Source organism: Vigna umbellata, chromosome 7, assembly GCF_029865625.1.
Source record: "Vigna umbellata cultivar VRB3 chromosome 7, Vumbellata_1.0, whole genome shotgun sequence".
NCBI classification, from domain to species: domain Eukaryota; kingdom Viridiplantae; phylum Streptophyta; class Magnoliopsida; order Fabales; family Fabaceae; genus Vigna; species Vigna umbellata.
The window spans coordinates 33428397-33441654 of NC_142171.1; the positions used below are offsets into that span (position 1 = coordinate 33428397).

Here is a 13258-nt window from a genome sequence, read left to right on the forward strand (position 1 = left end):
AAAGTTTATAATATTTTACATGGAATTGTTAATCTTAAGGGAAAATGTATAAAATATATGTATTACATACGTTACCAGATTAGCAAAAGCACTTTCTGCCGCCATGAATTTGAGTGTTTCATAATTTCTTTTATAGACGTAGAACGTATCGTTATGTATCTGCAATATGCAATGCATGTGCCAGTGCTAGTATGACAAGACGTAGAAACTTTCACTGCAAATTTTGGAGGTGTGGGTTCCAACGTGAATTGGAACTGGAAAAGAGACTAAAGCCTTTTTTTCCTTTTTCTTTAGAGAAAAAATGTCTAATTTTTGGATTAGTGATAGTCTTTGAGTACTTTTTTCTTTATATATATATAATATTATGATAGAGCAACCTTTTTTAAAAGATTTTTTTTTTGGAGAAAATGCATCTTTTCTGAATAATTTTAAGCACGATTAACCAAAGATATATATATTTAAAAGTTATTTAGAAACAAGCAAAAAAATTATTTCTTTCACTTATTTGTAAAATTGGTTAGTGAGAGTGTATTGTAATCCCATCATAGTCTCGATCGTACAACGTTTCACTCGTGCTAGGAAACACATTTTCTTTAATTGATTTGGCGTTTAAGTATGTTTTAAACGAAAAAAAAAGGCTTTTACGTTTTCCTTCATATCTGACGTGAAAAGATAAATACATTCAAATGTCATGTTGGAACGCTTGAACTCAGTTTTGTGTTGCGATTGAGAATATCCAGCAACTAATTTTCTAACACGATCGATTTTGAGTATATTTTATTATTGATTGAAATTTATTGAATTTTTAAACAGTTTTAGAACTAGTTCTGTTCAGTGAAGTAAATAATAATTGAGAATTATTAAAAATGTGTTCAAATACAATTTATTTGTCAGGTTATGTTGTAAGTCAAAAAGAGGTTATCGCCAAGAAATATTATTAGAAATAATAAAATTATGTAAATTTTTATTTATGTTAGACATTTTAGAAGTAGAGATATATTTTAGAAATATTTATTAATTGAAGAATGGAATGGTGTAAAGATTAAATTTCCATTTCTAGACATACAGTAATTAATTAAGAATAATCCAAAGTATGATTTAAAAGAATTTCTGTAAAAATCATAATCCTATGTTTATTACAATCTGTAGACAATGTTATACTTATTCATTGTTTACTAAAAAAGAGATAAACCATAAGAATTGATACATAAGAAAATCCGGTATCAACTTATTCCTCCTTTCTCTCACTAAATATAATATTTAAATATAACATTTATTAGTTATATTATTATTATTATTATTATTAATATTAATATTATTATCATTAATATTAAGTAAAGGAATAGTTTCCAATACATTGGATCTGGTGCGCTTCTGCGTTGCCACATGCCACATCTTTCTTCGCAATTATTAATTTGGTTTATATTTAATTGTTTATTTATTTATTTTTGGATAAGAAGAACTTCTTCTCAAACCAATTATTAAACATGGGGATTTAATTTGCGTGATTGGTCCGAGCCAGATAAAACATCAGATTCTCAACCGACAATACAAAATAAACCGAGTAATGAAAGAGTGAAACACACTTATATTAATTTTTCACATGTTAAGTAAAATAATTATAAGGTTTAAATCCTCTCTAGTTGTCCCTAGGTGTGATTTTCTTATTTTGATCTCTTTTTTATTAGAATCTCCAATTGAGTTCTTAAAAGTGTTAATTTGAATTAATTAAGCTCTTGTCGTTAAATTTATTTAACGGAGTTAAGTTTTTTTTACAAATAGAAAGTTGATGTGTCTATTTTCTGAAATGTAGCATAAACTTTTCACTGGTGAAATTTATTATTTTTTACATAAGAAAAGATCAAAATAAGAAAATCCCACGTAAACAAGGACAACTAAAGGGTTTAAATCTAATTATAAAAATAATGTTTTTTTTTATTTTTTCAAAAAAAATATATAAAAAATTTATGTGTATCAAAAGAAGAAAAAGAGAAACTACAATACCATAATTAAACATGTAAAAAATAATAAACTTCACCTGTGAAAAGTTTAAATATTTATAATTTTTTTTCTCTATAACTATTAATAAAATCTATTGAATTTATCTAAATGAAATATTTAAAGTGCAACGAAAGTTTTACATTGACTAATAATTTGATAAGATTAAAATATATAAAGGAAAATACCATTTCCTTTGATCCAAATTCAATTTCTAATACTAACCGAAGATTAATATTCTAAAAAAAAATTATGGTAAGATTAAATTATAAGGCATTACTCATTCTTTGAGATGTATCGTGTGAAGGATATGGAAGTGGCAATAAGATAAAATCTGATATGTAAAATTTAAATTTATAGTTAATTTTTTTTTCAGCAGACCATTACGAATAATAAACTGATTCTATATATTTTTATTTTGGTCATTTATCAGTATTTATCGGAAAAATATTGAAGTAAATGTCTGTCTTATTGAAAATCGTGTCACGTTTTGTAATGGAGAATATTTTAAAATTTCCCCCAAATAAAAAAAAATCATAAAAGTGATTTACAAAATCTAAAATAAGCGCGATCCAACTCAAAGGTGTTGTTGGCTGAAATCACGCATGCCTTTTTTGGGTACAGGCAAACCACAAATGTCGATGAAATTTACCAGTTATTACTTTGATATACATAATGATTGCTCAGTGCGTCTCTTAAAATAGAGGATTAAGTTGAAAATGAAGAAAATGCAAGGGGCATTAAGCAAAAACGAAGGTGGAAATGTGCAAGCAAAGCATGATCTAGACCAGTGAGTCTTTGATTTCAAGTAGTTTAGACGTGGGCCTCGTGTTGTGGCAACCAGATGTCTCACACTCTTGTTTTCCAAAACCATAATCATACTTTATTAGAAAGTGGGTTTTCAAAACCACAAAACCGGCTTGTAAGGACATCTCGTGCGTGCTCTGATACCATGTTAGAAGTGAGTTTTAAGCCTAACTCAACCCCACAAAACCGGCTTGTAAGGTGAGGTTTGCACCTCACTTATATATTATAAATTGGCCTTATCTCTAGTCGATGTGGGACTTCCAACAATACTATCTCGCTCACTTACCATGCAACAACTGCATCCACAGCAAAACGGATTTTGAAGTGGTCCCGTAGCTGGGGCAGCTCTAGGGGGCTTAGATAACAAGCTTCGATTCAGATGAACTTTGATTTCAACGGGGTTTTCTATTTTTGGAACGGACTAACAGGAGTGTCTGCGTTTTGTACTTTCGAACAGGGAGCTTGCAAGTTTTGTGATGAATTAAGAAAGATGGGAATGAAAGAGAGATGTAATTATGTGTTTTTTTGGTATGGATGAAGTAAGCGTAGGTGATTAGCGTTAAGCATAGTTGATTAGTGTTAAGCAGTAGGGTATGAGGGAGTGGAAGGGATGAGACATGCCCACGTGGCAGTCATGTCAATAGGGTCCAATGCCCACAGCTCTCTCTCTCTCTTTCTCTTTCTCAACATCTAATCTAATCCTCTCCTTGTCTCTCTTCAATTAATTCACACTCACTTTTTTTTTATTTTTTTATATTATTCCACCACTTTATATATATCCCATTCCTTTTCCACTCCAACCCTAACATAACAACATTTTCACTTCTCCTATTTCTCCTTCGCTTCGCAAGAACTTCCTGTGGGACCCTACTTTGCTTTGCTATAAAGTGTTGCCGTTTCTCCACGCGCTCTCTGCAAAATCCTCTGTTTCGATTCGACGACGACAACAACAACAACCTATAACTGTTACTTATTTTGTAATCTTAATTAACGTAAAAAAAAGCGAAAATGTTGCACTGTGAGAACACGTCGGGGAATCTGGCTGGGGACATGACAGTGTGGGAAAGACAGAGGGCGAGGATGAAGTGGCAAGAAGAGCATGGGTGCTTTTCTGCGTTCGACGCTGTTTTCTCTTCTTCTTCTCAAGATTCCTTCGTGCTGCCTGCTGATTCCGGTTGTGCGCTTGGTGAAGTGGTGGCTCAGGCTCGGGCCCGGCCTCGCTCCATGAATAAGCCATCTGTTCATGGGTTTGATGAAAGTTCTTCGATTTCAAGGACTTTTAGTTGTCCACCTGCTTTGGTGGAGCCCAGGCCCACTGGCTCCTCGATTGAGAAAGAGAGTTCCAAGAAAAGGAAACCCGAGAAGCTTCACAATGCTAAGGTGTGTGAACAGAGAAGAGAGAAGAGAACGTGTTGTGCATTCTGTGAGTGTCGTTGTGTTAAACTGACGGTTGGAGTTTTTGTTTAGTTTGTTACAGAAAATGATACGAAAGACAAGAGGATCAAACTGGGTGCCGACGATGAACAATCCAAAATCACAGGGAGCCCCAACAGTAACGCGAACACTGATAGCAACAAAAGAGAAACTTGCGCAGATACTTCAAATTCGAAGCAGAATTCCAAAGCCTCCGAGATTCAAAACCAAAAGCCCGATTACATTCACGTCCGCGCACGTCGCGGCCAAGCCACCGATAGCCATAGCTTAGCTGAAAGAGTGAGCACTCGTTAACATTTTATTTTCTACGTTAATGTTCGGTTTGTTTCTCTGTCTGGATTTTGGTTCTTGGATTTTAAAGCAGGCTTTCTGTCTCAACTTTTTACTCAGGTTAGAAGGGAAAAGATTAGCGAGAGAATGAAGTACTTGCAAGATTTAGTACCTGGTTGCAACAAAATCACGGGAAAAGCTGGAATGCTTGATGAAATCATCAACTATGTTCAGTCTCTTCAACGACAGGTTGAGGTAAGAGTTAGGGGTGCATTTCCTCTTTACCTTTCACACTGATCTATCCGAAATTCATGTGGACCCCACTTCATTTTGCGTGGATAGTAAAAACTTACTGTGTATATTATGTGATCATCGTATGCAGTTTCTGTCAATGAAATTAGCTGCTGTGAACCCAAGGCTTGACCTCAGTATTGATGATCTGTTTGAAAAAGAGGTAAGGAATATTATGCGGTCACAGTTTTTCTTATGTCTTGGTTGTATTTTCTGATTCTGAAATATTTGATCTGATCCTATAGGTGTTTCCTTGTGCTGCGAATTTTCCAAACATTGGAATGTCATCGGATTTGACGAACTCTGGCTATGTTCAATTCAATTCACCACAAGAAATGGTTTCGTATGGAGGATTAGACACGGTGATTAACCCTCCCTACATGGGCCTAAAAAGAACTATAAGTGCCCATTTATCATCAGTGCCTGAAACATATCTTCACTCATCCTCTTTCACAGTAGGTTTCACCTCTCTTTTCCTATTCCTTCTTGTTATATTGCTCAATCTGATCTCATTTTTCTTATCCTGCAGCAATTGCTTCCCTCCTCAGCATGGGAAGGTGATTTCCAAAACGTTTTCAATTTGGATTTTGATCAAGTGCGAGCCACATCTTTCCCTTCACATTTGTCTTCAGGTAACTAAAATTTTGTGCCGTGTGGGATCAATTTTTCCTTAGCCTTCTATCTTAAAAGCAGAAAGTAGAAAGGTAAACAGAGTGGATTTTAATACGTGATAGAGACGTTAAGCCCCACTGATGTTGATAACAGCACATAAACGATTAGACCTTTTTGATTAATCAAAATAAAGATATGTTTTCTTAAAACTGATCTGTTTAATCATGCAGTTTTCTTCTTCTTTTCTCAGTCTATTTTTAACTCGCTGAGAAGGATAAGACATTAATCACATGACAAAAGGAAAAGAGACTAGGTTGTTTAGAGACTTAGTCATAATTAGTGAAATAAAATGCATAATATTGAAGATGAAGCAAGGTTCCCTTTTGGCAATGAAGTTGTTATTGGGCAAGTTGGATGAATAGGGCAGGACCAGGATCAATCGTTTTCTTGATGACATCTTAGCCTAGGGGATTGCAAATTGGACCTGTCTCTCCTTGTCATTTCACAATCTTTCTTTTTTAGACCACTTGAAATATTTACACTCTTTGGAAGTAGTTATACCAGAGCATTCAATATAAATTCTGAAAAAGTTGCTTGCTTGACATCTCTGCAGGACTGGTTGAAGCTGGCAATCATCTAAAGATGGAGATGTAGACTAGAGCTTCTATTTCTTCTGCAACTTATCAAGATTCTTTTTGTTTTCTTTTCAAGTACATAGCATATATCAATTGTTTGTAACTGCTCCATAATATAAATAAAATTTATTAGTACCTGTTAACTTCAGTCACCGTCTGCACGTTCAAATCACGATATAGACCAGTGAACAAAACAAACAAAAGAAAAAAAGTAAAGGTCGATAACGATCAGCCGCAGGCTAATCCGGGACCAAAAATCTAATCAGTTTGCATAAGGATTTTAATCTGCATTTCTCATCGGTCACCCTCCCTCCATTCAGAAGTTTTGGTAAAGCGAAAATCAGTGCTAGTTAAAAAATTTGTTTAATCGAGTTATATTAATTAACCGAACATAGCTTTCTCTGTATGACTGCATTAAGAGTTACTTTGGTTAGGTGAAAGAGAATGAAAACAGAGAAGAAAGAAGGGTTTGGCCTTTGGGGACAGAATAAGGGCCTCTTGATTGGGACAGTGATAGGAAGGCCACAGAATGATGAATACAAAGGTCTAAATATGGGGTGGAGAAGAGGGTGATGAGCAGACATTTGCATCTCTTAAATTTATTGCAGTGGTCTTTTGTCTCTCAACTACTCCAAACAATTGTCATTCATTTCAACCAAAAAGCCCGTTTTCTAATCACGTGTCCATGGTTGAAAGGATGCATGGTCACCCCAGTTTTCTCATGTTTAGAACAGTATTGACAAAGGACACTCCCGCGAAAAGGAGAAGATATGTTACCATTTCTTCATTTCAGTTTCTTTCTCATGGAAACCAAAACCCAAATCTCAATCAAATTTATCATTTTTCAGTGTTTTGGTCTGTGGAGTCGGAGGTTAAGTCTTCTTGGCCAAATTATCTTCTGATTTCAAGTTTAGATCACAGTTTGATCTTTAATGTTCTGAAAATCCATGTTTGTTTAAACAATTTAACAATTCATGTTTGGTGATAGGTTTCTAATTAGGACGGACTAAATTAGGATCTATGCACCAATAACCTCTGTTTTAGGATTAATCTTTTTTATGATTCAATCAATCAGTTTATTGATTGTTTCGCTGCTGAATGTGAATCGCTCGGTTCATACTGGCTGTAGTCATGTAATATAATGAGAAATGAAAATCTGATTAGTAAGTTTGTTGATGTAGGTGTGGAAGTAATGAAGAGACATAAATAATGTGTTATGTTAATTTGCATGAAAGGAAGTTTTGAATGTTTGGTTGCATTGGGGAGTGGTTTGTTATTTATCTTGGAGGGAGGTGACAATGGTGGAGCTGTCTCATTCATAGCAAAGATATTGTTGATTCTTTGTTCCTGCGGATAGGGAGAGATGATATAGGAATTTGCTTTCAGTGGCCCCTCTTCACTGTTTCTCTTCTTATGTCTCACTCTCTGCCCTTTCACTCACATGGGGGCTCCTTCTCCACTTTTATTCTTATTTAGACTAAGCAAAACCCACAAAGATTCCCTCTCCAAAATACCTTTTCAAGTTATGTTGTGATGCCAGAAATTTGTAATAAAAGCTAAGTAAAACGAAGAATATTAAAATTTCAAATGCAAACTAAAAATCACACAGAAAAATTCATAAATATTAAATTTTAAAGTTTTGTATTAAAAATTACTTAAGTTGTTTATTTCAAAAATTCTTTACCCTCCGCTAGTTTTATTTTGTCAGGATTCAGTTTGTTAAGCGTACAGTGAGATATTATAAACTTTTAGAAAAATTCTTACTAAAAAGAAAATAGTTTTTGTTTTTATTTTTACTTTAAATATGATTGTGAGTGAGGTGAGCAGGTGCAAGCATTAATTATTTAATGTAGGTACGGCTGCCACTGAGCATGTCACGTGAGGTAGCCTTCGTTGAATGAAACCATGCTTAATTTTATTTGAGCATTATTTGCATATATATTGACTTGTTTTCTTAAATTATTTTAAACTATCACTCATTTTTAATTTATTTAAACGATATAATATGATTGAATTCCTAACAAAATTATATATATATATATATATATATATAATATTTTAAATTTATTCGTTTTACTTAATAAATCGGATTGACAAAAATTAAAAGAAAAAATAATTTAACCTTTTCCTTAACGTATAATATAGATACCAAAATAGGTAAAATAAAAAACTAAAAACGAGACAATAATTCACGTCTAAATTAATAAATCAGAGCATTCATTTTATCTCTTTACAAACCTTTCTACACCAAACTTCCAATTTATTTGTTTCAAATCACATGTTCTTTTGCTCGGAATTTTCCCATTAACTTTTTTATTTTGTAAGTTTTTAAAAATAAATTTACATGTCTCCACTGTAATTAAATATTTTATGAATATTATATTATCAAAATTTTCCTATATATGAATCATTCGTCCTATATGATAGAATTTCTTTTGTGAAACTCATAAGACAAAAGTAAACTACAAATACAATGCTCCTTAAATAGACTTTACGAAAACAGGCTTTCATTTTATGGTATTGTGAGCCCAATTTGTTTGGGCTTTCAACTGATAAGAATAAGAAATTGTTAAATACACCTCCAACATCAAAACCATCGCTTCAGCGGCCGTTGTTTCTCCTTCTCGGTCTCATTGAACCACTGCAGAAAAGAGCAGCACAATTATAACTAAGAACCTTGAACATATAGGGTAACCTTAGATTAGTACTTTTTGAATTTAAAGATCACCAACAATATATTCACCTAACCTAGTAATTTAGGACTGCTGGTAAATGTTTTTCTCCGTACCATCTAAATGAAAACTTCTGAATAAATTACAATTTCTGAAAAGGAAATTTTAAGAAGGAACTTTGGCTACATTTTAACCCAATATATATTCGTCACACTACACACTTAAAACACAAAAGGTTGTAATCAAGATCGCATGAGTCTTTTTGTACCAATTATTCACGATTTTAAAGAGCTTAATTACCGAGAATGGCTGTTCAATTTAAAAACCAATAAACAGCTAACAATAAATTCTTTATTTGTTACATTAAGTTACAGGTAAAGATTTTCAAATATGAAAACATAAGCAACTAATTAATGGCAACTTTCCAGAAAAGATGTAACAAACCACAGCATGTGATTCTTTTTTTTTCTTTTCTTGATCTCCACACTGATGTTAGATACATGGTAAAACGAAAGGCGATATACATAACACAGTATTTTACACCAAAATTCCAGCAGTGACTAACTAGACTATTGACTCGTCTCCAGCATCTGTGGATCAAAAAACGAAAGTGCTTAAAAAATCAGCTGTAAGAAAATGTTGAAAAGAATGAGTAAGGTAACGAAGGCACACCTTTTCCAGGAACAATCACAACAGGTGCTGCTTTACAGTGGTGCAAGCAGTACACTCCAACACTTCCTTGTAGCACACTGAAGAAAATCACGAGATGCTTCAGTTCAATGATCAATGCATGATAAATGCTGCAGGTTTGAATGAAATCAAACCTTTGAATGAAGCCTCTGCCTCTGCTTCCCAAAACTACAGCTGCAGGTTTGATCCTCTCTGCTTCCTGGCAAATTACTTTTCCTGGATCCCCTTCCACAACCCTAGCTACTGTTTTCACCTGAATTTTATATCATATCAATTAGGAATAAGCACAGGAAGACGGTTTTTACTTTGATAAAACTTTATCATCTATTGATATCAATCAAAAAATTGCATTCACAAAAATGGATTTCGTTGTTTTCAGCTAAAAAATGCTGGAAATAATTAATACTACATACCAGGAGAAACATCTCACCGGCCGAAAAGATCAAATTTGAACCATGTTCAATTTCTTAGAAAATGGATGTCAATGGCCGCGGTTCAACAGCCATACCTTGGAATGAAAATCATCCTTCGGAAAAACATTACTTCCAAGTTTGGGATCTAATTGGTACAAAGTTATAACCCAAATTCAGACTAAGATTTTAAACAGTGGTTGGATTCCGGTATCGTTCCAAAACTTGAGATTGCATGAAATTGCAGGAAGACATCACCAAAAAATTTTAAAACCTTGAATATGACTCAAGATGATTCTTAGCAACACTTTGGCCAACCTCCAATTTGTTTTGCAATTAACAACATCAACAATTATTTTGTATAACTAACGCATGGTTCAAATCACAGTCTTGATGAAAGAAGAAGAGATGCAAACCATTGCTACTTGAAAAGCCTCGACAGCCAATTTCTCCATCAGCCCCTGGCTTGTGTCATAGAGAATTTGGTTCTTCAAATCTGCAAAAAAATTAAAAAAAAAAACAATGATAATTCGTTTCCAGATGAAAACGGAAAAACAAATGAAAAAAGCAAAGGAAGAAACCGGGAACGGCGTGAACGAGATGGATAGTATCAGCCAGCCTACAAAAGTGAACGAGAGTCCAATCGAAAGCGTGTTTGGTGTTGGGGCCGTGATCTATGGCTATGATTACGTCCCTTCCTCTTCTCCTTTCCCCTGTTTCCCTCTCCAACTCCGGCTCCGGCGCCACCGGAATCAAAGACGGAAGTTTCACTTCTCTGTAGTTGTATTCTTCATCTTCCATTACTGTCTCCATTCTCTCAAACCACTTCCCCAAATCTTCTCGGCCTATTTTAGATGCTAATTAATTAATTTTTTTAAAACAGTTTCTTCTCTCTTTCTTTTGTTAAACATCACATGTATTCATGATTTTAAAAAATAATTATAGCTAAATTTAACATTACTATAAATTATTATCATGTATTTATGATTAGAATGAATCTTACTTTTGAAACAATGAGTGATGTGATGTGGCCCACACATTACATTTACTTTTCCAAGCAGCACTTGGAAAAGAGTCGTGTAAATGATAAATTTCATCTTATCTTAGAAAACGCTTAATAGACGCCTTTGACGAATCAAACACAGTTCATCGAAATATCATTCTCATAAAACAAACATTTAACAATATTTTAGGATCGGAAAGGAAAAATTACAGTCAAGCCTCTTCCCTTCCAACTACCTTGTTATGTCTGGAAATGCATGTGTCCACGTGAAATCGAGAGTCAGTTTTTGTTGTAAGAAGAGGAATCTGAGCAATGGCAGGGAAGCAGAATTCTATTGATCGGAAGCACTGGTTACATAGGAAAGTTCATCGTGGAAGCGAACCTTTTCTTTTGGCGAGGGAATCCAGACTTTCAAACCCTGCAAAATCCTATCTTATTGACAAATTCAAAGGCCTCGGTGTCAATGTTGTTAAGGTAAGTTAATTGCATAAATCCTTAATCATTTTTCCATGGTTTTTGTTTTCCTACTAGACGATTAATTATGAAGAGTTTGACGTTATATTTATTATATTCAGATCACCAAAGTTTGGTGAATGCCATAAAGCAAGTGGAGGTGGTGATCTCTACCGTAGGCCAATTCCAGCTAGCGGGCAAGATAACATCATTTCTGCAATAAAAGAAGCTGAAAATGTTTAGGTATACTTCTTTCTTCTTCTTTTTCCTCGGTGTATAGTTTTAAATTTTCAAACGGAGCACAATTAACTCCTAAATATATTATATATTATTAAAATACAAACATAAATTCTATAACTGTCAGAACCAGTAAAATTCACGCACGTATCGTTTTAGTAGAATTCACGTGTCAAGAGGGAGGCTCGACACTCAGATGACGGACGTCAGGTGTCAAGCAACGATGATCAGAAATCAGATAGTGGAATGCAGGTGTCAGCAAAGGAGCGGACGTTCGGTTTTAACAAAACTGATTTTTCTGAAAATCGCGTCACACTCTCTGCATGCATCTTCTTCTCCAAAATCTGATTTTCTCAAATTCTCCTCCTTCTCTCTAAAAGCTCTCCCTTCTCTCTACCAAAACTCACCCTTTCTCTTCTCCGATCACCGTTGAGGCACCGTAGAAGCACTTCCGGCGTCCAGAGCTTCAGATTGAACCGAACGGTTTCGGGTTCTGAACTGGTAAGTTTTCTTCTCGTTAACCGTTCGTTATCTGGTACATGCACACCAAATTCTGATTGCATAGTTTCGTCTTGTCTGAGACAATGTGGGTTTTATGTTATTTGATTTAGTTTGAAGGATTGTTGAACGTAAGGGTAGAAGGGATTGTAGTCAGGCGAACCGAAATTCTGTCTCTAGGACGTACGTTCACGCTCAGAGGTAAGGGAAGCTTATTAATTTAATTTATATGACTATGTGTTGCATGAACGTTCGTTGATTTGATTGGATATGAAAAATGATTGTGCTATGTTATGATGCATGAAATGTATGAAATTTCTATGATTGGATGGTATGAGATATGAAAAAAATTGATTATGGTATGAAGGTATAAAGGTGTGAAACTATATGTTAAGAACTGAATTTGAATAATAATGATTCTGGTAAGAAATTCCACTAAGAAAGTGTACGTACGTTACTGAACGGTCCTTGACCGTTCGGTTTTCTAGTGAATTTGGATTTGTAGTGGGTTCTTTCATTTAGAAAGAATCCGAGTTGATGACAAGCGTCTACACTTCGAAATACTGTTCTTGAGCGTTCGGCCAAGCATAGTTCTGTCTTGATATCCTGATATAAATTTAAGTGTGTATATATATATATATATATATATATATATATATATATATATATATATATATATATATATATATATATATATATGAAATTGTATATTTTAGTTATTCTTAAATACAACTCCAATAGTATCTTAGTATAATTATCAAACATCTTTTCTATAAGTGTAGTAGCATCTGGTCTTATACTAGGTGTTCGTCCTAAGCAAGTGTCTGGTCTTACACCAGACACTCGTTCTATCTCCTTAAGCTAAATTTTCTAATACGAGCATTCGTTCAAGCTCTTTAGGGTTCGTTCACTATAGTGTTCAGTCTTTGACTGACATTTGGATTCTTGATATTAAATTCCATTAAACTAAGTACTCAGAAGTGTTCGGTTTCTCCATGCGAATTATTCTAAGTATTAGTTTTGAATGCTCTGAAATATTCTTATTTATTGGTTTCACTCTAGAGTACTCGTTTTTGGTCTGGTCTTTTTGATGTTCAGATAAACTTCTCAAGAGTCAATTCATCTAATTGGCTCAGCATTGTAAATGACGTTCGTTCCATTCGGTTCTTGGAATTTATAATTGTGCTAGTTATCTCCTCGTTCTTAATCTAGTCCAAAATTTGAGATCTCGCGATTTCGCTCTACGTG

At 34.1% G+C, this 13258-nt stretch overlaps 2 protein-coding genes and 1 long non-coding RNA gene across 6 annotated transcripts; 2 read left to right on the forward strand and 1 right to left on the reverse strand.

Moving 5' to 3' along the window:
• Nucleotides 1–3460: 3460 nt before the first annotated feature.
• On the forward strand, nt 3461–6195 carry LOC148195798 (transcription factor bHLH63-like). Its single transcript, XM_088095578.1, has 7 exons — nt 3461–4185; nt 4273–4518; nt 4630–4764; nt 4892–4963; nt 5046–5255; nt 5330–5432; nt 6026–6195. The coding sequence occupies exons 1-7, from the start codon at nt 3814–3816 to the stop codon at nt 6064–6066; spliced, it is 1179 nt and encodes a 392-aa protein (XP_087951704.1). The 5' UTR covers nt 3461–3813; the 3' UTR covers nt 6067–6195.
• A 2310-nt stretch (nt 6196–8505) lies between these two features.
• On the reverse strand, nt 8506–11209 carry LOC148195799 (universal stress protein PHOS32-like). Of its 4 annotated transcripts, none has more exons than XR_015780576.1 (6): nt 10401–10664; nt 10236–10315; nt 9544–9662; nt 9392–9468; nt 9164–9309; nt 8506–8688 (listed from the first exon to the last, which is right to left on the reverse strand). XR_015780576.1 is itself a non-coding variant. In XM_088093863.1 (6 exons), exons 2-6 carry the CDS (start codon nt 10630–10632, stop codon nt 9284–9286), a joined length of 534 nt encoding a protein of 177 aa, XP_087949989.1. In that variant the 5' UTR covers nt 10633–10664; nt 11059–11209; the 3' UTR covers nt 9016–9283. The 4 variants fall into 4 exon arrangements, 3 of the variants coding, with proteins under 3 accessions (XP_087949987.1, XP_087949989.1, XP_087949988.1); XM_088093863.1 differs by lacking the exon at nt 8506–8688 and adding an exon at nt 11059–11209 and having other exon boundaries at nt 9016–9309; XM_088093861.1 differs by lacking the exon at nt 9164–9309.
• Nucleotides 11156–12631, forward strand: LOC148195800 (uncharacterized). The gene is made up of 4 exons (XR_015780577.1): nt 11156–11296; nt 11398–11518; nt 11675–12013; nt 12124–12631. It is a non-coding gene; the product is annotated as an uncharacterized LOC148195800 (long non-coding RNA).
• Nucleotides 12632–13258: the final 627 nt, after the last annotated feature.

Excerpts from the sequence above, each read along its gene's own strand:
- LOC148195798 (XM_088095578.1), top strand. The coding sequence starts at position 3,814 with ATGTTGCACTGTGAGAACACGTCGGGGAATCTGGCTGGGGACATGACA. Across the intron at positions 4,519-4,629 it reads GCCATAGCTTAGCTGAAAGA|GTTAGAAGGGAAAAGATTAG; the intron begins GTGAGCACTCGT and ends CTTTTTACTCAG. Across the intron at positions 4,765-4,891 it reads CTCTTCAACGACAGGTTGAG|TTTCTGTCAATGAAATTAGC; the intron begins GTAAGAGTTAGG and ends CATCGTATGCAG.
- LOC148195799 (XM_088093863.1), bottom strand. The coding sequence starts at position 10,632 with ATGGAGACAGTAATGGAAGATGAAGAATACAACTACAGAGAAGTGAAA. Across the intron at positions 10,316-10,400 it reads TCTCGTTCACGCCGTTCCCG|ATTTGAAGAACCAAATTCTC; the intron begins GTTTCTTCCTTT and ends ATTTTTTTGCAG. Across the intron at positions 9,663-10,235 it reads AGGCTTTTCAAGTAGCAATG|GTGAAAACAGTAGCTAGGGT; the intron begins GTTTGCATCTCT and ends TATAAAATTCAG.